The sequence below is a fragment of the Muscardinus avellanarius genome (genome assembly GCF_963383645.1).
Source record: "Muscardinus avellanarius genome assembly, chromosome: 14".
NCBI classification, from domain to species: domain Eukaryota; kingdom Metazoa; phylum Chordata; class Mammalia; order Rodentia; family Gliridae; genus Muscardinus; species Muscardinus avellanarius.
Genome location: NC_137800.1, coordinates 82,964,687 through 82,989,629, shown reverse-complemented (window position 1 = coordinate 82,989,629; position 24,943 = coordinate 82,964,687). Strand labels below are relative to the sequence as shown.

Here is a 24,943-nt window from a genome sequence, read left to right as displayed (position 1 = left end):
CTAGGGGGCGATGTGCTCTGGGGTGGGGCTGGGAGGGCAGGTGGGGGTGGTCCCTGGGAAGGGGAAAACCATCAGCTCCCCATCCCCCGAGCTACCATCCATCTTTCCCTTCATTAACTCATCAGACAAAAATGTGCACCAATAACTCCGTAAAACAAATTAATATATAATACAACAGGCATGGAGTAGAAGGGCAGCTCATAGAGAAATTGGGGCAGAGGAGACAGTAGTGGGATTAAAAAAAAAAAAAAAAAAGGAGGAGGAGGGGGAGATAAATCCAGCACATAGGGTGGCAGAATGGCTTGAAGTATCCTAGACATTATTTCTGACAAGGAATCTATACATGACTAAGATCCTGGAAAAGGCAAATCCAGAAAAAGAGGAGGGAGATGAGAGTGGTCCAAGGGTGGGACCCAAGGGTGGGGGCTATTTATATGCATATCTGTATTGATCTTTATGAGTGATGGGAATTTTTAAACTTAGAGCAGGTAACTGTTGTGCAACTCAGTAAATAAGCTAAAACTCACTGGACTGTGAATTTAAGTGGGTGAGTTTTATGGTATGTAAATATTGCCCAACTAAGTTAAAAAAAAAAAAAGATTAATATCCAGGAGGGAAGGGCCTGGCCCTATGAAGTGGATGGGTGTAATTTTAAGAAAATGTGGGGCCAGAAACAACAGGGCAGGCTCTTCTTCAGGACTTTCTAAGGTCCTGTCCCTCTCCATTAGTCACTGAAGTTGCTGAAGGAGGCCAAGGCTGTGTGTTTAGTACCAGTGCATGACCAGAGTCTTTTTAGTTCCAAAGATTTTACCCCTCGCTTTCTTTGACCTGGTCCTGAAGCCCTTAGCAAGAAAGACCTCACGGATGGTTCTGTCCACACCCAACACATTCACAGAAACACATTTATAGTGCGGGTTGGTTGTTTTCCTAAAAACGAAGGAAAACAAATAGAAATCTCACATGCATTTTCCTCTGCTCTGACCTCGCTCATGTAAAACGGGGATGAGTGTCCTTTGCAGAGTTACTGAGGCTGTTCGTGAGGGGAGATGAGACAGAAACACAATGCCCAGCACAAAGGACTTAGTCAAATGTTCCATCTCGTATCCTTCCTGCCGTCTACATCCCTGATACCCCAAGCATGATTTGTCCATTCTCGAAAAGTTTAAGAAAAGATGATTGATATTTTTAAATCTTGTAGCAACCATTCTAAGTCCTTCCCTCCCAAACAGTTGCTATACATTTGCATTATTAAGGATGGGGGCATACGTGATCTTTTTTGGGGAAGGGAATAGGGGTACTTAATATTGAGCCCAGGGGCATTCTACCTCTGAGCTACACCTCCAGCCCTACTTTTATATTTTGAAACAGGGCCTCCTTAAGTTCCTAAGACTGGCCTAGAACCTGTGATCCTCCTGGTTCAGCCTCCCAAGTCCCAGTACTGCAGGCCTGTACCACTGTGCTTGGCTCATACAAAATCTTTGAAGCCAGGGTGCCTTGCTTTTGAATCCAGGCTCACGTCTCTTCTGAACTATGTGATCTTGGAAGAGCCCAAGCCTGTTCTATTGAGCCTTATACTCCCTTTTGAAAGAACCGGTAACTGGCTACCTAACAGGTTGTTGTGGGGTGTGGAACTGTGCGAGTGACTTAGCAAGTGTTCAGTACATGGTAGTCACAAGCCATGGAGTGTTCTGAGGAGCTGGCTCCCCAGAGCACCACCCCTCCGAGATGACGGATAACATCACATTCCTCAGTCTGTGATGTAGAGACCTTTATCACTTAGGATCTGTGGCCTGTGGTTAGCAGAATAAGGGCCCTGGAAGATGTCCATGTCCTAAGGAACCTGTGAATATTTAACCATTCAGGGCAAAAGGGACTCCAGGTGGGATTAAGGTTAAGGACCTGTAGTCGTGGTGGGTCCTACGTAATTACAAGAGGGACATCTGCTGGCTCCAAGGAACCAGAGAGAGAGAGCAGTGAGAGAGGCCTTTGCCATCACTGGCTCTGGGGATGGAGGAAGGGGCCATGAGCCAAGGGATGTCTGTGGCCTTTAGAAGCTGGAAAAAGCAAACAGTATGACTGTCTTCCAGAGCTTCCAGAGAGGGGTGCTGCCCTGCGGACACCCTGATTTTAGCCCCTTGAGACCCTCATTGGGCTCATGAGCTACAGAACCAGGAGATGATGACTTTGTGTTACCAAAGCCACTGAGCAGGTAGTAAATTTTGTGATAACATCCTTAGGGAACTGATATGGGGTCTCCAAGGAAACAGACATCCCATTCAAAGGAAGTGGCGGGAGGAGATTTTAATGAAGGGATTGTTTACAAAATAGTGGGCAGGCTGGGAGAGATTGCAAGGGATAGTGTTGGATCCTGCAGTTCTTAACACAGGGAGTTTGGGGACACTCATGGATGGCAAAAAGAGAAGTACCCTGAGAGTGGTACCTCAAAAAGAGATGGGGCCCGATAGGGGGCCACCAGCTCTTGCAGGCCCTCAGAGACAAATACCTGGCTCCACTCTCCTCTTCCTTGGGGATCTGCAACTTGTGTCCTCAGTGGCCACAGCCCCAGGGCCAGGGGTGCTTGGTGCATGACTTATTATCAACACAGACCATCCTACAGGAGACCATGGGAAGGGAAAGGAGCCCCTGACGTGCGTCTCGCTCACAGCTACGCAGACACGCTCTCTAACACCTCACGCACAGCCCCAGAAAAGATCCAGACTGAAACATGCCTTCTTAGAGAAAGCACTTTTTCTTGGCGAAAGTGTTTGTGTGTGGCGACTGCAGCCTTCGAGGCTTGCCTTATAACCCGGTCCACTTCCCCATGGAGCCACGGAGCTGGCCTTTTCTAGAGTTCCCTAATGTGGTTTTATTTCCTTTTAAGCAAAGTATATTAAAAAGGGAGAAGAAGAAAAAATAAATCCCAAAACAAATGGGGCTGGAAAACACCAAACTTGAAAATGAAAGTGAGACCCACTCAATAAGTTCAAAAGGCTACCATCCACCCAAGCGCCTGCCGCTGACTCCCCAGAACACGCCGGCCGAATGGATGCTGGAAAAGCGACTGTAGGGAAGGGGCTTCTGGCTACTCCCAGGGGAGACCGAACTGTGAGCTTTCGCCCCAGACCTGGAGTGTGATCAGGAAGGGCACTGGGCAAGTGTGGACAACTATAACCTGTCACAAACAACCCAAAGCAACTCACACGTCTACTGACTACAGAGGCATCGACAAAAAATCCACATTTACTTTCCTATTAGATCATTTATTGAAAAAGGACACAAAAACAGAAACAGAAAGAAGGTGATGTGGACTCTATTCGAATATATTTCTTATTTATTTATTTATTCATTCAGTGTGTGTGTGTGCACGTGCACGCGCGTTTTACTGGGGGATTGAATCCAGGGGCATTCTGCCTTCAACCTAGCCCTAGCCCACTTTATTTTTTTTTTATTTTGAAACAGAGTCGCACAAAGTTGCTGAGGGTTCCTCTAAGGCTGAGGCTGGCCTGGAACCTGAAATCCTCCTGACTCAGCCTCCCAAATAGTGAGAATACAGGTATGTGGCACCACACCTGGCTTATTCCTAATTTATTTCAATACAGATTGCTGGCAAACAGTGTCTTTCAAACCACTGTAGCTCACACTGAAAATCAATATTTTTTGGTTTAAAAAAAAAAGCACGCACACACAACTTACCCTCAAAAAACTAAAAAAAAAAAAAAAAAAAAACAATACGAAACAAAACACAACAAAAGAGGCCCAGCATAGGGCGCCTGAGGCCACTGAGAGCTTGTCTAATCCCGTCCACAGGAACCATGCCCATGTGAAGCAGTGACAGACGATGATTTTGCAGATTCTGGGCACCCAGGAAATCACGTTCTACGTCAGCAGGAGGAACTCCCCGGGAGGCGCTGGCTTTAGCAAGGAAATTTCCATGGCTCTGAAGTAGCCTCGGGACTCAGCTGCTGTCCACACCCGACTCGCTTCCTCAGTTAACTAGGGGACAGAGGGCATCACAAAGACGCACAGTTTGTTCTCATCATTTGGGGCCCTTATTATGTCATCAGGCCCCAAATGTGCTGATTTACCAAAAAAAGAAAAAAATCCTTTACAAAGAGTGGAAAAGGGGGAGCAGTAGGCCAAGCCTCTGCCCTTGACGACACCGTGCAGTCGCCTCCCTCTTGGGCGCAGCACCGCCGTGCCCCGTGACCACAGAAGGCCCTGAATAAGAGTGCCGGGCACACAGGCAGGCTTCGGGCCGGGCCCGGGGTCAGTCCTGCTCTCCAGCTAGAGCCCAGTGGACTCGGGGATCGACTTCGACTTGTGTGCTTCAGTTTTTCACTGATGAAAGAGGTAGCTCTACTACCTAACAGGGGTGTTGTGAGGATGGGCTATTGGAAGGTTTGGGATAATTTGGAGCTATGCCTGGTACACAGTAATGAGTGAGTGCTGGGGGCTAATGATGTCATCGTTATTATTACCAATAATAATTCAGCTGCCATCTCCCCCTCCTGACCTCATCACCTCATCCCGAATTGCACACTTTGCTCTAGGTGCCCTCAAATCTCCCCTTCCCAAATAAGGTGTCTTCATTCTCCCCTTTAATCACTACTCTTCCCTTTCTGCATTGCCCACCCATGACCAAAATGTTGTCATTTTCCAAGGGCCTCCTCCCTGTGGACCCCAAAAAGGCGTCCTAGCCAGGCCAAGAACTCTCTAAAATGTGTATTTTTTTTTTTTTTTTTTTTTTTGTGTGTGTGGTACTGGGGATGGAACCCAGGGGCATTCTACCTTCAAGATATACCCCTAACCCTATTTTTTTATTCTTTATTTTGAAACAGAGTCTCACTGAGTTGCAGAGGGTCTCACTAAGTAGCTGAGGCTGTCCACAAACTGCAATCCTCCTGGCTCAGCCTCCCAAATGCTGGGATTATAAGTGTGTGCCATCATGTCTAGCTGAAAGTGTGTGTGATATTTTGAGATGCTGATCAGAGCTGTTTTACCAATTTGGCTTGGGAATAAAGGGTCTCTCTTCCCTCCATTATTTACGAGAGAGAGAGAGAGAGAGACAGACAGACAGACAGACAGACAGACAGACAGACAGACAATTCCCTATGTTGTCCAAACTGTCCTAAAATTTCTGGCTTCAAGTAATCCTCTGCCTCAGCCTCCCAAGTACCTGGAACCATAGGTGCCCACATTGCTGTGCCCAACTCCCCTCCAAAAATTTTTTTTGTAACTCAAGTTTGAACCCAGGGGTGCTCTACCACTGAGCTATACCCCCAGCTCTTTTAATTTTTGAAACAGGGTTTCATGAAGTTGTCCAGGCTGGCCTCGAACCTGAGGCCCTCCTGTCAGCTTCCATGTTTCAATGGTCTTTACTGCCCTTAGAGCCCTGCACCTGAGTCCTAAAGCTCTTCCTAATTAAACACTGAATCTCAATAGAGATGAGGCCGTAGGCTGCGGGCTGGTTTTGCTAGACTCCAGCAGCTACAAAATGGCATGAATTTAAATCCTTACTCCCAAATCATCTATTACATGCATTGGCCAATTCTTCTAACTTTGCAATGGCCAAGCAGCAGCCTCAGCTTTCTGTCCTGGCATCAACACTAGGACAGAGAAAAGACTCAGCAACATTATGTTAACAGTGCCCACTTCTTAACCAGCAAAGACGTGCCACGCCTCCCAAAGGTTCATGTGGTGGGCGCCTTGGTACTCACCAGTCCGCAATGCATCCAGTTATTAGGTAGCCAAAGATTAATCCAACCAGTAAGGAGAACTTAGCGATATGGACCTTCCAGGCATTATCACACACAAGATCCCACTAGAGAGGGGCAAATAGAAAATAAATCAGAGAGACACATAACAGAGTGGGATGTACGCAATCACAAGGGCGATACAATATCCCTGCAAAGACCCCGGCACCTGGATCATCCATTAAGAGTCTCAGTGTTTTTGACATCCCAATGAGAAATATAATTTGCCCACAAATATAATTTGTCTCAGAATGGAATGGGTTATCAAAGGAGAAATGCATGAAATCCAGTGATGTGTGCTCCTACCGTCTCAATGGCCACAGGAAACCAAAGGAGAGGGCAACACCCAGGAGATGGGGTGGCCCTGGGTGGGCACCTCTCTCACCTGGCAGAGCCGCTGTGGCCACCCAGGAGATGGGAAGGCCCTGCCACCTTTCTGCATGGGGTATTATAATGAATGACACGGAGGAAGTAAAAAGAAACCTTTGCATTTGACTCCTTAAAGCACTCGTCAAACTGTAGCTTAAAAAATAAAGCTGAATACTGAATAATACTAATATAATAATTAACAGTAAGTGTTGAACTATAAACTTTAATTTGAAAGAAATAAAAAGAAACTTTTGCATTTTGACTCCTTAACACTCCCCAAACTGTAGCTTAAAAAGGCAAATATTGAATATTAATATAATAATTAACAGTAAATACTGAAATATGAACTTTAATTAAACATCCCTATTTTTTTTTCCTTGCAAATGTTCCTTGTGTCTTCCTAGACTGCACTGTAAGGTTAGCTGGGCTACATGGAGAGAAAGATGATCAACAATAAACACAACATTTAGTCTCTTTTGTACAAGTATGGTTTCTTATTTAGTAAGAACAATAGGCCAGGCATGGTGGCGCATGTCTGGTAATCCCAGTTCTTGGGAGGCTGAGATAGGAGAATCACAGGTTCAAGGCCAGCCTCAGCAACTTAGTGAGACCTTCTTTCAACATAAAAAATAATATAGGGCTGGGGATGTAAGTTGGAGGTAGAATGCCCTTTTTAGCTCACCCCCCCAAAAAAAGAAAGAAAAATAGAAACTATCCCTTAATTTTTCTCTTCTCCAGTTACAGAAGCAAGAGAACCCATGCTTATTCACGCCACAAGATGTGTATCCAGGTGAGGACATGTTGAAGTCCACGCCAGCTCACCTCTGGGTCAGAGAGGCAGATAAGCAAGATTCTATTGGCCAGCACTATGAAGACTAGGGTGCCTGCCCCTCCTGCTCCATGCAACCATTCACCCTTGGTGGGGTGGTATAGACACCATCCTGCCCGGGCACAGGAGTAGCTAAAGCTTCCAGTTTGGAAGCCCAACTCTAGTCAGTGGTGGCCAAGGATAGGGTGGCAAATGCAGCTGGGGAGATACACCATAATGTGGGGATTTGTGGATGCCAGAACAAGAGGTGTTCTGGAAACAAAGACAGGAGGGCTGTAGACAGCGTGGGGCCGGGATCATCTGTCTTCTTAGATGCCTTCTCCCCACTGCCTGTCCACCTCAAGACCCTTGAATGGAACACAGAGGACCCTTGTCATCTCAGGCCGTGTCCCTGGTTGCAAACTTCTAATGGAGCCCCTGGGGCCCATAGCTGTGGGGCTCAGCTTCAACAGGATTTGGGGAAAGCCCAAGTCTGTGTCAGCAATCGCAGAGGAAGGCACCTGGCTCAGACAGAGAGGGAAGGCGCCACCTGTCACCTCATCTGGTTCCAGGGTGATCTGCACCCCAGGCTCAGGAAGAAGGGAATAAGGGGATAAAGGAATGCATGACCAGACTGCTTGAGGGTCTGGCCGGCAAAGGACAGCTGGGACAGTTGCTGTGCTGACATTCTTTCACGTGTCTGGAAAGGAGGGCACTGCTGTTTGTGTAGAATCTTATTCAGAGTTCAGATGCGGAAGTGCTTCAGAGGACTAACTCTGTTCTGTGAAGACTCCAGTGCTCCTCTCAATGTGCTCCCAGACCACGGGGACCAGAGCATCCGCGTCAGCTGGGATTCTCGGGCCCCATCCTGGATGCACTGAAGGAGAACCCTGGAAGTGAGCAGAGCGAGGTGGTTTAACGAGCCCTCTGGGTGACCGTGAGCCCCATGGCTGACTCTGTCCACCCCTGAGAACTTCAGGTGGTCCTACGCCAGCCTTTCCCTGCCATTGTGCAAACGACCCTTGAACTTCATCATCCCAGCCTCGGTGAATTCAAGCAAGTAACTCCCAAAGCAGGGAGGAGCCAAACCTGAAACTCACACCTGACAACTGACCACTTCTTTGTGCTCTAGGGCAGGATTATAAAGTTCCAGGATGACTTAAGTGGGCTCTTGGAGGCAAGCCTGGAAAACCAATGCTCATGTTATGCTGTTTCTCAGAGAAAGTGGATTTTTAATAATCAATACTATTTTGGCATGCAGCCTCTTTCTAACTTCAGGAACGCAAATTTTGCCTTAAAATGTGAGTTAAAGTATCATCACGGACAGCGTACATTCTGCTTTCCCAGTCTGGTCTGTTCGTTCTGGGCGAGGAGGCACTTACACACGTGGAGCCGGTCACCTTGCGATCACATCACAGCTGTGTGGACCTCAACCGGGCACATTCTTGGCAAGAAAGTCCTGACCCCAGGTAGCCGCTGGGGAGGAACTCAGCAGCTGCCGTCTCTATTGCTCTTATTCTTTATTTTGAAACAGGGTCTCGCTGAGTTGCAGAGGGCCTCACTAAGTACCTGAGGCCGGCCCTGAACCGTGACCCTCCGGTCTCAGCCTCCCAAATGCTGGGATTACAAGCGTGCGCCACCACGCCGGGCTTCCTGACCCAGCGTTTCTTTATATAATTTTTTAGAAGTATTTATACAAGGACCCAAAGATTTATATTTAAAGATCTGATGACAACAAATTGGAAGCTGAGTTCTCTGAAGGTTTTTGTAAAAAGCACTCGCATATACCAGTAAAATTAACTGTCAGGTGGAGCGAAAGGAATCGAAATGCTGTAGCTGGAAGCTGCAAATCTGCTTTTAAATTCTGCCATGCCTCCACCATGCCTTTCTGCTGATGAGTTTACTTGAGGTGAAATGATGCACAGGAGCACATTATGTTTATATTAAATGGCCAAGAGACAAGAAAATTTCAATAAAAGCGTTCAGGGGAGTGGAGAACACGGCCAGTGCGATTGCAGGCTTGGCCACCTGAACAATGACTATACTTGGCCGTGGGCAGCCGTGACCCAATTTACTTGCTACCTAATATAAGCTGTTCGGTGGTCACCTCCACACGACCCCTATCAATTAACAATGCTAGAGTGGAAAATTAAAACAGTAGAGGAGGGCTGGACTGCTCTCATGGCCACGGAGAAAAGGAAGGCTGGGCAGAAGTATTGGTTGGTTGGCATCACGGATCTCTCAGCCTCTTGGGGTGGAGGGGGCCTCGATAGCGGGTGCAAGGGGACCCTCTGGTGCCTTAAACCCTCCTCCAGTTAGCCGCGAGGATGGACAACATATCAGAATCAACAAGCAAAGAGACTGGCGGCCCCAGCAGGTTGACCAAGATAAGGGTTACTCATGCCTGTGGTTCGCCTAAAACAACGCCCTTTGCCGTCCGGGAGGCCCACTCTGGAGATGCATTCCATTCGGCGAGGTGGGGTGGGGCCGGGGGAGTTCACTGAGCTGGTGCCCTGGTTTAACTTCTACTTCTGGTATTGACAGAAACATGCCAGGCAAGTCAAATATGTTCCAGCAGAGGGTTACCTCTTGGAAAATGCCCCTGAAGAATCTCACAAGTATGAGGAAACCCCGAGATCACGGGGCTCTCACATTTGTTCCCGTGGCTAGAGATGAGACGTGGCACTTGGTTGTAACACTTAAAAAAAACCTGAGATATGCTCTCAAAAAATCTAGAGAAGGCCGGACATGGTGGCACCCGTGGAGGCTGAGACCGGAGGATCGCGGTTCGTGGATAGCCTCAGCTACTTAGTGAGGCCCTCTGCAATTTAGTGAGACTCTTTCAAAATAAAAAGAATTAAAAAATAGGGCGGGAGGGGTGTTGCTCGGAGGTCGAATGCCCCTGGATTTCATCCCCGGTACCGAGAGGAAAAAAAAAAAAAATCTAGAGAGATGTTCTAAAAAGTATAAGACCAGAACATTTCCTGGTCACCTCCCCCTTCTTATCCCACGGTCACTTTCCACCAAGTCAATGGCCAATTCCAGCAGATTCGACCTTTTACTATATCCTGAAGAGACGCCCCCCCCCCCCCTCCCGTGCCTCATTGCTGCTCTGGACAACCTAACTTCTGGGGTGTGGTAGGCATTCACTTCTAATCTGAGATTCCAACCGCTCTTGTGTGTGTCTCTAGCGCAGATGGGAGGGTAAAAGTAACACTTCTGGATTCCCTTACAACCAGGGTTTCAAGTATGATTTAGGGTCTGCCAATCAGATGCACACCCTAAAGCAACTCCCAGTGTTTAAACCTAATTCTAGTTTCTGGGCTTCCCTGAATGAGGAAGAATGTTAAGGGGGGGGGGGATAAGTGGGACATCCATTTTGCTGGTCAGATCTGGCAGGGACTGGGTGGTCTCAGAGCCAAGAGTGCTGGCAGTGGCTAAGGAAGTGTGATCTTGGAGCCAGGGGTGGGGGTGGCAACTTCCTGATTCCCAGGCTCCTAACTGCAACACTGGGCGGGCTAGCTCTAGACCATCTGCAGCGGATCCATCCAAGATCCCAGCCTGCAGTGACTCCAGCAATTTAGAAAGCCTTGTCTCCCCATATTCATTCCTGAAAAATATCCAGAGTGGTTTCTGTTATTTGCATGTTGAACTCCATTACCTGATTAAATTTCTTTTTTTTTTTTTTTTTTTTGGTGGTACTCGGGGTGGAACCCAGAGGCTTTCTACCTCTGGGCTATACTCCCAGACCTATTTTTTTTTTCTATTTTATTTGGAAACAGGGTGTCACTAAGTTGCTGAGAGCCTCACTAAGTAGCTGAGGCTGGCTTCGAACCTGTGTGATCCTCCTGTCTCAGCCTCCCAAGCGCAGGGATTATAAGCATGCACCCTCCCTGATTAAATTTCTTAGTATGGAATTTGGAAGGTATAACGTGGCCGAGTCACCATCCCCGCTCTCCTGAACTAACACAAGAGTCTCCTTGGGTTAACTGCGGCCTCCTGCAAATCCATTCCCCAGAGAACAATGGACACGGTCCTTTAATGAAGCATGTTAACACTTCATCAGCAGTTTAACAAGATCATAAAAGTGGTCAAGTCATTGCCCCATTTCGTAATCCTGGCTTCGCCTTCTTTGCCATTATTCTCCCATCAGGAACTATATCTACGGTGATGTCATATGAAGCCTTGAGCCAGGACTAAATGGTGAGACAAACATCTGAAATGTGTGTCTGCCTTATATGCTGCATGCTATTTGCTACATGTTCTGTTAAAAAGAGAAAAGAAAAGGAAAGACAGAGGTTATAGCCAAATCCAGTAGATGATTTTTGTACATATGTACAAAAATAAGTATACATAAAAATATATGTTTAATATAAAATATATTTAATATAAATATTTAAAATATATATTTAAAGATGGACTGCAAAAATAAAAATTATATTGTTTTAAAAAAATCAGCAGCCGGGCGTGGTGGCGCACGCTTGTAATCCCCGCGCTTGGGAGGCAGAGACAGGAGGATCGCACAGGTTCGAAGCCAGCTGCGCGCGCTGGCTTAGGAGACCCTGTTTCCAAATAAAAAATATAAAATAGGTCTGGGAGTGTAGCCCGGAGGTAGAAGGGCTTCCAGGAACCCCAGTACCACCAAAAAATAAAATAAAATAAAAATCGGCAGCTGGATGTGATAGAGCATACCTATAATCCCAGTTCTTGGAAGGCTGAGACAAGAGAATCATGGGTTAGAGGCCGGCCTCAGCAATGCAGCGAAACTTTTAGCAACTTAGTGAGACCCTATTTCAAAACAAAAAAAATTTTTTAAAGGCTGGGGGTGTAGCTCAGAGGCAGAATCCCCCTGAGTTCACTCTCTAATACTACTGGAAAAGAAATTCCAATTGTTAGACTTGATAGAGAAGACAACTATTTATCGAGGAAACTAATGAACCTGGGGGTGGTAGTGCATACATTGAATCCTAGTACTTGAGAGGCTGAGACAGAAGGCTCTCAGGTTTGAGGACAGCCTCAGCAAGTAGGTTGAGACTTTCCTTAACTTAGTGAGACCCTATTTCAAAATAAAAGAATAAAATATGGTTGGGGTGTAGATTGGAGGTAGAAGGCCTCTGGGTTTCATCCCCCGTACCACACACACACACACACACACACACACACACACACACACACACACACACACATGGTAACTAACAAAATTTCTGAGATGGAAAATAGATGAAAGGCAAGGAAAAGAACTTGAAGCAATAATAAATCCTATAATAAACTAAAGTGTAAGACAAGAACCTTGAAAAAAATGGAAGAAAATAGATTATCTGACTATGGGACTGGAATCTCTATGGACAAAAACTAAGGGAGAAAATACCTAAAGAAATGGGTGGTTGATTTTATAACAGTTTAACTGTTATTACTTTATCATCAATTTTAATTATTACTTAAAACTTCTATGCATCAGAGATGCCCTCGGAGGTCCCCATGCGGTGGTATCCACTCATGAAGAGCAAAATGGGAGAACCTGAGTAAATGTCCAGTGAGACTCTACAGCCATTAGAAATTCTGCTTTTGATACTTAAGGACTGAGAACAAGGCTCATGATACAATGGTATGACCAAGGCTCAGAATGAGGGAAAAGTAAATACAAGGGGTGTTTGCATAGACAGGGAAAATTAGAAGACGATACCTCAAAATACCAAAAGTGAGAGTAGAAAATCAGGACTGAGTTTCAGTTTCCATATTATATTGTCTTGACATTTCCAAGCTTTCCACAATTAAAATGTGAATTCTAAAACATGAGGAAAACCCCAAGTGTGGTGGTGAGAATACAATGAAATTATTTTTTAAAAAAAATCCAACAGAGGCAAAACTTTTTAACTTTTCAGCAATATAATTTTTGCAAAATCCTAATTTTGCATTAGGCCTGGAGGAAGTTGTCATGAAATGGTTGGTGTCAACAGTTTGTTTTGTGTTTTTTAAATAGAGCCAGGGGTATAATTCAGTGGTAGAACACTTGCCTGGTAGGTGTGATGCTATGAATTCAATCCCTAGCACCAAAAAAATAAAAATAAATAAGTAAAATTAGAAAGTAGAGCTGGGAAGCCGGGCGTGGTGGGGCACACTTGTAATCCCAGCATTTGGGAGGCTGAGACAGGAGGATCCCAGTTTGTAGACAGCCACAGCTACTTAGTGAGGCCCTCTGCAACTTAGTGAGACCTTGTCAAAATAAAGAATAAAAAAATAGGGCTGGGGGTGTAACTTGGAGTTAAAATGCCCCTGGGTTTCATCTCCAGTAATGCAAAAAAAAAAAAAAATTGAGCTTGGCTAGTTGTACACACCTGTACTCCTAGCTACTTGGGAAGCTGAGGTGGGAAAATAGCTTGGGTCCAAGAATGCCAGACCAGCCTGGGCAATACCTCATGATTCCACCCCAAGAAATATATATATATTTTTTATTTTACAAAGAAGAAAAAATAAAGTGGCTTGGAATAAAACATGTCTTCATAGCCTGAAGTTTATTTATGCTAATGTTCATTGCCTAAATCGAGAAGTGTTTTTCAGGGCACTGAATAGAAATTTCCCCCAAAGTTTCACTGTTTGAAGAGGAGATCCCCACCTGAGCTGGCTCCATTAGCAAACACTAGGGTTTTACCAATCACTGAACAGAGTGGCTGTTCTCACCCTGGGCATAGTCAGTTGAGATAAAAAGGAACTGATTCAGCTTGGTACTACAAAGAGGATAACACTGCTTAAAATTTCAAAGGCTTAAGTGAAACAAAATTCTTGACTGGGTCGCTAGAATTTAAAGGAATATGGAGTTAGTACTTCCCCCCCCCCAAAAAAAAAATAGCATTCCGGCAGCCTCTCCTGAACCAGTGCTTCACACACTCTGCATTTGCTGTGCATCGCGGTTTTTTAACTAGAGACGGTAGAAGTGGCAGGAACACACACACATACACACTCACACTTGTGCACACAGAGCCCCACCCTAGAAGATCCATCAAAGACAGACAAAAGGAACAAGCACGTTAAGCTGAACTGACGAAGCACGTTAGCTACAATTAGCTTCTCAACACCGAGGCAGCCTAAGCTACCCGGCATCCCTCAGGACTTTTTTTTTTTTTCTTAATCTAGGGGCACACGGATTCTTTAAAAGACTCCATCAAAATTCAAGATATACCGCATGATTTGAAAAACCTCAAATTGCTCTCTGCTTTTTTCTCTCTCAGCTCATCCTCCAATTTTGGGAGGCTCACTGTCAACGGTAGCCAACACAAGTGCCAATTGGAGCTGGCATCTTTGCAAGCTTCCTTAAATGACATAATAAAGATCCTTGCCAGGTACTCTGGAGAGATTGTTTTTTTTTCTTTATACTTTTATTGTTGTTGTTTGGTTTCTCTCTTCTCTTCTCTTTGTTGTTGTTAATTGCTATTCAAATGGCTTCTTAACTTTTCCTTTTTTTTGGGGGGGGGCGGGTCTGGGGATGGAACCCCCAGGGCATTCAACCTCCAAGCTACACCCCCTGCCCTATTTTTTTTTAATTCTTTATTTTGAAACAGGGCCTCACTAAGTTGCAGAGGGCCTCACTAAGTAGCGGAGGCTGTCCGCAAACAACGATCCCCCCGTCTGAGCCTCCCGAATGCTGGGATTACAAGCGTGCGCCACCATATTTGTTTTTATTTTGAAGCAGAGTCTCTCTAGGTTGTCAAGGCTGGCCTTCAACGTTGCAATCTTTCCGTCTCCCCTCCCAAGTACTGGGATCATGGTGTGTGCCACTATGCCTTCTATTTAGCTACTTTCATTCTTTTCTAAGTGCCAAAAGACTTACCATGGCATGTTAAAGGGAATTGTTGAAAAAAAGTTGATTTGCAAGCCTCTCCAAGCTAGAGGGCAATCCGCCCCGCCTAGCAAACCTGAGTCTCTTACAAGAAACTGGCTCCAAAGCCACAGCCTTAAAGCTGGTCAGTACTCTTGGCAACTTTACGGAGTGCCATTTTTATGATTTATGTGTAATTTTAGATTCGTTCTGAACCCTAAGCTATGATCTATTTTTCATCTCTTTCTCTTCAAATTTAAGTCCGATTGCCTGCTTCTCTTCTTCAAAGTGCAGCTTTTTGGTGTTGGAGAAGTGGAAACTGCTCTGCATTATTTATTAATGCCAGTGGGGCTTTCCAACTCTGAGGGAATCTGGCCTTGTTCGAAGGGCCAGGGATGTGGAACTACTTTCCAGGAGAATTTACAAAATAAACAGAAAGATAACCAAGAGAACATACCCTCAGTTGAGCTGATGTGGGGCTATCTCTGGGAAAACAATAGAGGGAATCACTTTTCCCTTACTTTTTCTTTTCTTTCATTTACTTTGTCTTAAAGGAAACAAAGATGCGTATGATTCTAAGCAGAGCTATGTATCATGGAATGTTCTTAATCATTTGGTGTAGACTCCTCTGTGACATTTAGGGAAGTTGAATAGATACCCATAAGGTTACAGAGATGATGATGAAGAAGATGATGACGACGACGACGATGATGATGACGATGATGATGATGATGACGATGACGATGATGATGACGACGATGATGATGATATTTGTGGTACTGGCAATTGAACCCAAAATGCTCTACCACTGTGCTACACCCATGACTCTTTTTATTTTTTTATTTCCCAATAGGGTCTCACTGAGTTGCCAGGATTAGCCTCCAATTTATAATCCTCCTGTGTCAGACTCCCAAGGACTGGGATAATAGGGGTGGAATACTGAGCTCAGCTATGCAGAGATTATTAATAAAAAAAAATGCCCTCCTTTAACCAAAATCTTGGAGAATCTTTCAAACTCTGCAGTGGATATTTTACTAATGACCATCACTAACTAACTACCTCTAAGAAGGGAACTTAAGAGCAAGCCTGATAAAGAGGCCAGTGAAGGAAAGAAAAGGGAGAGGGAGGGAAAGAAGTCAACCCTACAGAGCCGTAAGTATCAAAAGAGAGGCTACTGATGCCCTAAGTGAAATCAACACACATGCTTCTAGCATACAATACTTATACATACAGTATATAAATACATAAAGTAAGCATTTTATGTATGTAAATATAAATATATGTATAATTTTATATATGTACATAAAGTAAATTGAACAGAGTTCATTTGAGAAAGACAAACATTATTTTCCTATGCTTCCAGAGTATAGGGAAGATACCTTCTAGTCTAACACATGCACAAACACATATTATCATTTAAGATCTCCCCACTCATTCTGGAAAGAATCCAGGTGTGGGGATCTCCTGACAGTAGCACCAGGGAATCCTTGGAATAGGAAGAACTGAATGACCCAGTGATTAATCATGGAGAGAACTTGAGGGCAGAAGAAAAGCATCGTGTTTGGCTGAAAACAAGCACTTCTGTATTTCTCACTGCCACGGGCTGTGGTCTTGATGCAGCATGGCCCTGTTCAGTTCTCTTCATGACCTGAGTACCCCACTTCCTATTCACAAGCTCGTGCCCCATAAACTCCTCTTACTCTCTCTCATTATCACCCCCTACTGCCAACCTCTTCTGTGACACAGTCACGCCAAAGTCCTCACCAACTCCCAAAGAGCCTCTGGTTCTTCTCTCAAATTGTTTCTCATACCCACCCCTGTGATACACTCACTCCTTCCTGAGCCCTTTGAAGTAGGCTCAGCACCTACTTCAAAGGGTAAGTCTCTCTTTAGCCAGATTTGCTGAACATGGTATATCACCTGTCAGTGGAAGGGGGCAAACTTTCTGTACTTCTTGCACTTTGCTTCTTTCAGAGAACTTATGTTACCTTGTAAGCTCATGAGTAAGTGAAAAGAAAAAGGGGTACAAAGTTAGAAATGTACACGTTCCTACCAAGTTTAATTAACTCAACTGAGGGGAATCTTCTCCCAGACCAGGGCCCCTCTCTTTGCTTCTATAACATGCTGTACTCATGATAAACACCTAGATTATCAAAATATAATATAATTGCCCATTTCCAAGTCTGTCTTCCACTAACTCAGGATTAGTAAACATTAGTTCAGAAATCAAACATGGTCCTGTACTTGTTTTTGTAAATAAAGGTTTATTGGCACATAGCTACCTTGCTTGTATGAATTATCTGTAATATTTATGTATTATACCTTTCATGTTTGTTATCTTATTTATGTGCTACAATGGCAGACTTGTGCAGCTGTTGCAAAGACCCACAGCCCCACAAAGCCAAAATCATTTACTATTTGGCCTATTATAGGAAGTTTTCCTGCACTGGCTGTAAGTTCCTTGAAGGAAGGGACCATGTCTTATTCCTCTATTCTTGCCCCTGAGCAAACACCTGGAACAAAGAGATACAGACTGCACCTTGTCTTTGCTTGCATTCATGTGTCCCGTTCTTTATCTTCTTAATCTTTTTCCCTCCATAATGATTTCTTCTGATAAAATGCAATTTAGATAATTATAACATAATCACTAAATATGATATTTATACTGGCAATAGAGTTTTTAAATGTTTCCACCCACTTTTCACTGTGGATATCTTCCCCACCCCCCCCAGGAAAGATAGTTATGGTTTTATTATGAAAACCAATAGAAAATTGTATATAGGCAAAATTTACTTCAAACAAGGAGGAATCTGCTTTGCATAGAACCGATCTATTACATAAATTAAGTGTTGTTCTCTGAGAAGAAAAGAAGAGGATTAGTTAAGAATCTCCTGTGTGCTTGCTGGGTGTGGTGCACATGCCTGTAATCCCCGTAATTGGGAACCTGAGAGAGGAGGATCACAAATTTGAGGACAGACTTTTGAGGACAGACTCAGCAATTTACTAAGACCCTGTTTAAAAAAAAAAAAAAAAAAAAAAAAAAGAGGGCTGGAGGGTGTGTAAGCTGGAGGTAGAATGCTCCTGGATTCAATCCCTAGTATAAAACAAAAACCAATCAAATAAAAAACAACCTCCCACATGCTAGGCATTCTGCTATCTCCTTTGACCAAGCCCTCTCATGCAGATGTTACATACACTTCTCACATGGCCAGAAGAAGGTGAAGCAATTACTCAGAGACCTCTTAAGTAGACTGTCAACCTGGATCTGAGTGAAAGACACATTCTACCCCACCCCAATAAATTCAAAGAAATAACTCTAATTCATGCAAACAGACAAAATTTTTAGTGTATATTAAATTGTTATAGGCTCTATAGCATTTCTCTTGCCAAGTATGCAATACACTTCACGTACAAGGAAGTATTGTAGTAAAAATAGGACAGGCTTTGGTGTTATCTCATTGTTATGGTGACTAAACAAAAATAATTTGGGAAATGTCTGTGAATAGTAAGTATTCAACAGACGGCAGCTATTAGACACGGTAGTATTAAGCTGGGGATACAGCTCAGTAGGAGGGTGCTTGCCTGGCTTGTGCAAAGCCCTGAATTTGATGCCCGGCACCACGAAACAACAACAACAACAACAACAACAACAACAACAACAACAACAACAATGTCCAGGTTGCACATTTTTAACATGAAAATACAAAATCCAAAATGCTCCAAATTCCAAAACTGTGAACCCTGAAGTGAAACCACAAGTGGAAAATTCCACGTCTGACTTCACATGATGGGCACAGTCAAACCACAGGCAAGTTAAAAAAATATCATATAACACTGCCTTCAGGCTATGTGGGTAAGGTATATATGAAACAGAAGGAAGTTTCCTGTTTTGACTTGGCCCCACCCAAGGCCCAAATCCCAAAACTTCAAATCTGAAACACACTGTTCCCAGGAAATTCAGGTAAGAGATACTAACCTGTATCTTATTTTTAAAGATAATTTTAAGTACAAAAGTGCTAGAAAAAAATCATGGTCAATCTTTTAACTTTAATGAGCAAACTAAAGCCCAGCAGGGTAAAGTCACATGCTCAAAATAAAAAAGCTTGTGACCAAGCCAGACACCCGAAGTGACCAGGTCTCCTCAGCTTCTGTGTCAGGTGGACCTGAGACATCCGGATGCGTGACTCTCCAGAAAACTTCACAATTCATTTACCACCAAGCCTGGACAATTCCTAATCTAATGGTCAGTGGATCAGTACCACCTTTGTTCCAGTCCAAAACCCTTACAGTATGAAGGATTAAAAAAAAAAAAAAAACTCAGCATTTTAATTGAGACCAACTCTTAGGCTTCCTGCCAAATAGTCACCCCGCTCCTTTTTTTTTTTTTTTTTTTTGTAACATATGAGTCAGAGGACTTGAGAAGCTAAACCAGTTTTTCTCCTGTTTCAACACTGCCTTAGCCATTTGAAAAGGACATGGATGGTACACGGTGAAATGGTCTCTTCCAACCAGGCTGGATTTTTCTGGCCTTCTCTGGCTCAAATTGGAAGCCAGGAAAACTGTGAATTGAAATGACCACCTTTTCCATGAAGAAGGCAGCCAACACCAATCATCCAAAAAGCAAGGTGTGCAACACTTGGGTCTGCACCTGCCCCGCGCCCACACCTGCACCCACACCTGCCAAGATTGCTCAACTCAACAAATGCTCTCAGGACAGTAGAGTACAGGCTTTCAAAGCTTGGGCTTTTCATCGATTCGGTCTCTGTCTTCCTTATAGTTGGGCTGGGATACAGCCAACCATGACCTCTGAGGAGCATAGCATGATATCCTCATGGCACAGAATTGAGAGACTAAAATAGGGTCTGAACCCAATACTTGACCATGACCCTGAGGAGAAGGTGGGACTCCTGGTGAGAGTGTGGATCTGGGGCCTGATGAACTCCTGATGAAGGAGTCTCCCCCCGTGTCTGCCCCTGATGATCACGTGACCCTGCGAGGCTCTGTTATAGTCTGCACGAAGCCTACAATATGCGCTTGTTATGGGAGTCGAGAGTAATATCAAGAACGTGTCCTGTGCAGTAACCGGTACAAGTTGATTACTACTCATTAATTTTGTCAGTTGGTTAAGGAGGTCCTTGGGGGTTTCTGTCTGTTTGGTAAGTAACATTTGAATTTGACAGTAAAAAAATGACTTCAACAAGGGCTTTGGTTTAGAGGCACGGTCATTTATTTGCGCTTTACCCCTGGCTGATCCAAATGAAGGTGGGGTTTATTCTATATCTGGTTAGCTCAGCACCAGAAAAGAAAATGGGAGAGGCAAGTATGAGTATAGGAAACGCCCTCCGGGGCTCACAGCTGGGGTGGAGCTAGAAGGAGAACCTACTCTTGCTCCACAGGGCACGACAACATCTTTCGTAGACCTCAGGATGTGACACCCTTCACTTCGACCTTCTCTGCAGCATCCCGGGAATAGCCACACAACCTCATTCCCAATCTTCCTGCGATCGTTTGGTGGATATTCCATTTCTCTGACCAAAAGGAAGCAAAAGTAGGGCTGCTCTCAAAAGCTGACAGCACTATTAACCCCAAAGGGTGTTGATACTTCCCTCCCTGAAACTATTAATCTCCTCCAAACACCACGCTGAGTTGGCAGGGTGACAGCAGAAGGTGACTGTGCAATCCGGGTCCCAGCTGGCCTGGGGCTCAGCTGGAGCTTGAATCCGCAGATGCAGCTTGTATTCAGAGAGGAAGAGGGGCAGCTCTACCCCAGGTGGGAGCCAGCGAGCAAGGGCCCCTCACCTCCCACGTGGGTGCCTCCGGCATCCTGAGGGCAAGTTCACTGAGAGGCAGTGGTCCAAGATTTGTCCTCGAATCAAACCGCAAGACCTCCTTAAGTCAAAGCCAAGATGTCTCCCGGAGGACTTGCTGCTGGCTGCTGCCAATTAACTCTGCAGGACACGCACTGGGGCGAATCCTTAGCAAGAGGAGAGGGAAGGGGGACAGAGATGCTTTCAAGCCAAAGTAGCTGCAAGGCTGCCCAAGCACGGTCCCCACCTCAGTCTCTAATCAATCCTCGCAACTTTGCTTCCCAGGTGTCCTCACCCTGAACCCCCGACACCTGCCTCAGATGAGAATGGCCCAGGGTATGAAGTCCGGAGCAGGCCTGGGATGCACAGTTTTGGAGAAGATGTCCTTTTGTTGCTATTGGATTCAGAATTACCAGGTGGATGTGGTGGATGTGAATTTGTTGGATAAAACTCCAGGGATGTGCACGGTAAGGTCTTTCTGCTGTAAGACAGTCTAACTGTAACCAGCAATTTGGAGTTTCATAAGCTTGGGCTTGGCTTAACAAACCAGGCACCTAAATTTCATCTCAGACTGTCTGAAATAACTCTCTCCATTAACTACTGATTGAACAGAGCAGCTTTGACACAGCCTGGCACAGGACGATGTAGTGGACCCATTCAGCATTCCCCACTTCATTTTTTCTCCCTCTCAAAGGCAAATAGAAAGCAAAAGACAAGATGAGAAGATCATTGGGAGATGCATGAAGGAAACCCCTCACAACAGGATTATCCTCCCAGTTACAGGTGCATGTTTAAAATACACCTGTCCGGGTGTGGTGGCACACGCTTGTAATTCCTGCACTTGGGAGGTGGAGATGGGAGGATTGCACAGGTTCGAAGCCAGCCTCCCTGGCTTAAGAGACCCTGTTTCCAAATAAAATGCAAAATAGGTCTGGGAGTGTAGCCCAGAGGTAGAAGGGTTCCATCCCCCTCCCAGTACCACCAAATAAATAAATATTAATAAAAATAAAACACACCTGTGTATAAGTCAGCAGTTGGAGCCTTTGGTAAAGTGAGGATGTGTAACAGGAAAATAGGTCCTCATCTAAAAGGGGGCCTCAGGAGCTGGGGTGTAGCTCAATGGTATAGCACACGCTTAGCACGCTCAAGGCCCTGGGTTTGATCCCTAGCACTGGGGAAGGGAAGAGGAGGGTGTGGGTGGGGGAGATAAATTGATGGTTAAATACTTTGCAGACTGGAACATTCAGTCAAACCAAGATAACATGACATCTTCTTTTCAGGAATTCTCAGAGCCCTTAATAGGCTGAGTGCACAGTGACTCCTAGCATGGTGTCTCTGCATGACGCTTTTTCCAAATTTATTTGACTATGGAAACTGTTCCCCCACCCCCTACACACACTTCCCAGAGCATATCTTTAGACAACAGAACAAATGGATGCTGCCACATATTGTTTTCTTTGCCCTTCATGACCTAACGCTTTGCATGAGCACAGTGAAAATTATAACACATGAAAATACTGAGATTTTTATGGCTAGTGAAAAAATAGCCTCCCCAGCCCTAACGAGGACGGGGTTTCGTGTGTACCCAAGGATGTTCCAAATAACCAGAGGAGTGTTTTTCTACCATCCATCAGAGAACATAAGAATGATAACTATTTTCCTCTGTTTTCTCAAGAGATTATAACTGCTAATTGGTAAGAGATGGACAAACATAAAATACTCTTAGGAAATGATGTGCAAAAGGTCAACCACAACAGACATCAATCAGTTGTACAGAATTCTGCTTCCTTACAAAGGCAGCTATCTGCACTGAATTCCTGGCTGTGAGGTGTTTGTGTTCCTCCAGCTTGCCCATGGAAAGGTGGGGGACACTGCCCACCCACAGAAGTGTGACCAGACTGTCCTACCTCACCCAGGTGAGACGAGCCCACCTCTCGCTCCCCCAACACCCCACAGCCTCCTCAGCAGGCTACCTAGACTCCAGGGATCTGTCTTCTTGCCCGTAGCTTTTCTCGATTTGCGTCACTACTCAACACCAGCACCATGGGCTGGGCTGGTGAAAGCCCATCTGCATGCCACAGCATCTGGTGACGATAGGTCACCTCGTGAGTGCCAGACCCCAAGCAGACACGGTGCAATGAAGGCTGTGCGTGCTCTCAAGAGATCAGAGATTCAGGATGGAAAAATGAGGCAAGCACAGGACATGTCTATCTGTCTGTCTGTCTGTCTGTCTGTCTCTCTCTCTCTCTCTCTCTCTCTCTCACACACACACACACACACACACACACACACACACACACACACACACACACCCCACAGGTCACTACCCAGGCTTGGGAAGACCCAAAAGGGCTCTAATGGTAGAAGGCAAAAGAAAGGCTATTTGTGTCGGAAAAGCGCAGTCTATGTGAAGGCTGAGAAGTGGGGTCTGGGCAACGGCAAGGCTTTGGGGAATGAGAACACACATGGGCTGGCACTGAGCAAGGATGAGGGTGGGGACAGCCAGGGGCAGATGTGTGGGGGGCACATCAGCACTCCATGTTACAAAGTTCAACCTTTAGCCAGGATAGCCTTCAAATGCAATTGAATTAATTCCTACCCAAGCTGGGGGTGTAATTCAGTGGTAGGAACTGTGTTCATCCTGTGTAAGGTCCTGGGTTCAACCTCCAGCACCAAATATATAAATATAAATGTAGAGAGAGAGAGAGAGAGAGAGAGAGAGAGAGAGAGAGAGGAGGAAGTGAAATAATAATAATCCAACCTTATCTTGGGCTTTGGTGCATGCTTATTTGAAACATCCTGATCAGAGATCCCAGCCTTTCAGAAGATGGAACTCCTGACCTCTGCTCCATCTCTGGACAGGGAAGGAGAGATGGGAAAGGAATGGGAGGGCCAGGGTGGGGCAGGCTGGTAAAGGTTCGCCTTGTAAAACATAGCCCTGAGTGTGCACATGGAGTTGGCAAGCTATTGATCAGTCGCTGATTAACAGGTGTAAGACAGGGAGGAGCCCAGAAAAGACCAAGGTCAACGCTCTCCACCATTTACAATTTAGTGCGTGGACTGCTTTATTCTTAATTAAGATTAGTTGCCCAGATATTTGGGTTCTGGAAAGTAGAAATAGAGAAGAGATTCTGAAAATGAAGCCACTTGAGGGGACCCAGGAAACACTGCCAACTGTAGGAGAGAGCAAATAGCTGGGGCAACACACAGCCAGAGGAAGAAGGTCCTGAAGCCAAGAAGCAGAGTGGCCACGTGTATCCACAGCTCAGTGGGCGGTCAGGCTTCGAAGGCTCAAAGGCTGTCATTCGCCAGGACTCATCTCAGGTATAGTCACACATAACTGCCCATACTTCTTGGTTTAGAAGTCTAAAGTTAACAGTAGGGAAATTGTGTCCTTATATAACACATTATACAGGTTGAATAGCCCTCATCCAAAATGCTCGGGACCAGAAGTACTTCAGATTTTGTATTTTTCCAGGCTTTGGATGGTTTTCATATACATAAGGAGATGTTTTGGGGATGAGGCGCAAGTCTAAGCACGAAACCCAAGCCCGCCTCACATACATGCTGCCCGAGGCAATGTTATACAATATTTTTAAATATTTTTGTTTATGAAACAAAGATTTGCCAGGTGAAATTTTCCATCAGTAGTGTCATGCCTGCACTCAAAAAGTTCAGACTGTGTGATACTCTGGATTTGAATGATGATATTTTCAATCTGGGGACTCGGGGTGCTCAACCTGGAGTAGTTGACTGTGTGGCTGTCCCAAGAGGTCCAACGGGAGTCCCTGAAGCAAGGATGGGTTAAACGCACACACAGTCTCAAGCACACACTGCCAAGCGGGGCTTTCCTCTCCATTAGTTCATGTAATGCCCGAGAAGAGAAGCCTCTCCACCTTAGAAATGAGGTTCCTAGGGGCCAAGCAGCTCACTGAGGTTACTCGTGTGAAGGGGGCGCTGCTGGGATTGAATTCACACCTTCAGCCATTGAACCTTCTCCGAGCGAGCCTCCTCGTCCATCTCTGCTCCTGGGTGTCAGCCCACACTAGCAACAGGAAAGCTTCCTTTCCTCTGCCGAGTGTGCAGTGGCTCCCACACCACAGGGGTTAAGCGGGCTGTAAGACTGTGAAAAGGCCTAGGTTTAATAAAATTTCTCATTTAATTTTTTCCAAATCATGGCAGCGCCTCGGCTCGCCAGAGGCCAAGGAGAACTTGCAGTACCGCGACCCCCGTCTTTCTTCTAAGCTCAGTTATTCAACAGTCACCGGGGTGAAGACATCACTCTTGCTGAACTTTTGGGGGCCTCTCACCTCTAAACTTTTATCTTTCTAATAGAGCATTAGCGGTTGCTTAACCTGCTCTGAAAGGAATGCAGTTCATCGCCGGATGACAC

The 24,943-nt window shown here is 45.2% G+C and overlaps 1 protein-coding gene across 2 annotated transcripts in view; it reads right to left on the bottom strand.

Annotated features, from left to right (window-relative positions):
• Positions 1 to 24,943, bottom strand: part of SLC22A23 (solute carrier family 22 member 23) — a gene marked incomplete at both ends in the record, with an annotated part of 209,383 nt that overhangs the window by 153,104 nt on the left and 31,336 nt on the right. For both annotated transcript variants that reach the window (XM_080710883.1, XM_080710884.1), the window contains one exon: positions 5,718 to 5,821. In XM_080710883.1, coding sequence (XP_080567009.1) covers positions 5,718 to 5,821 — 104 coding nt within the window. The remainder of the gene's footprint in view (positions 1 to 5,717; positions 5,822 to 24,943) is intronic.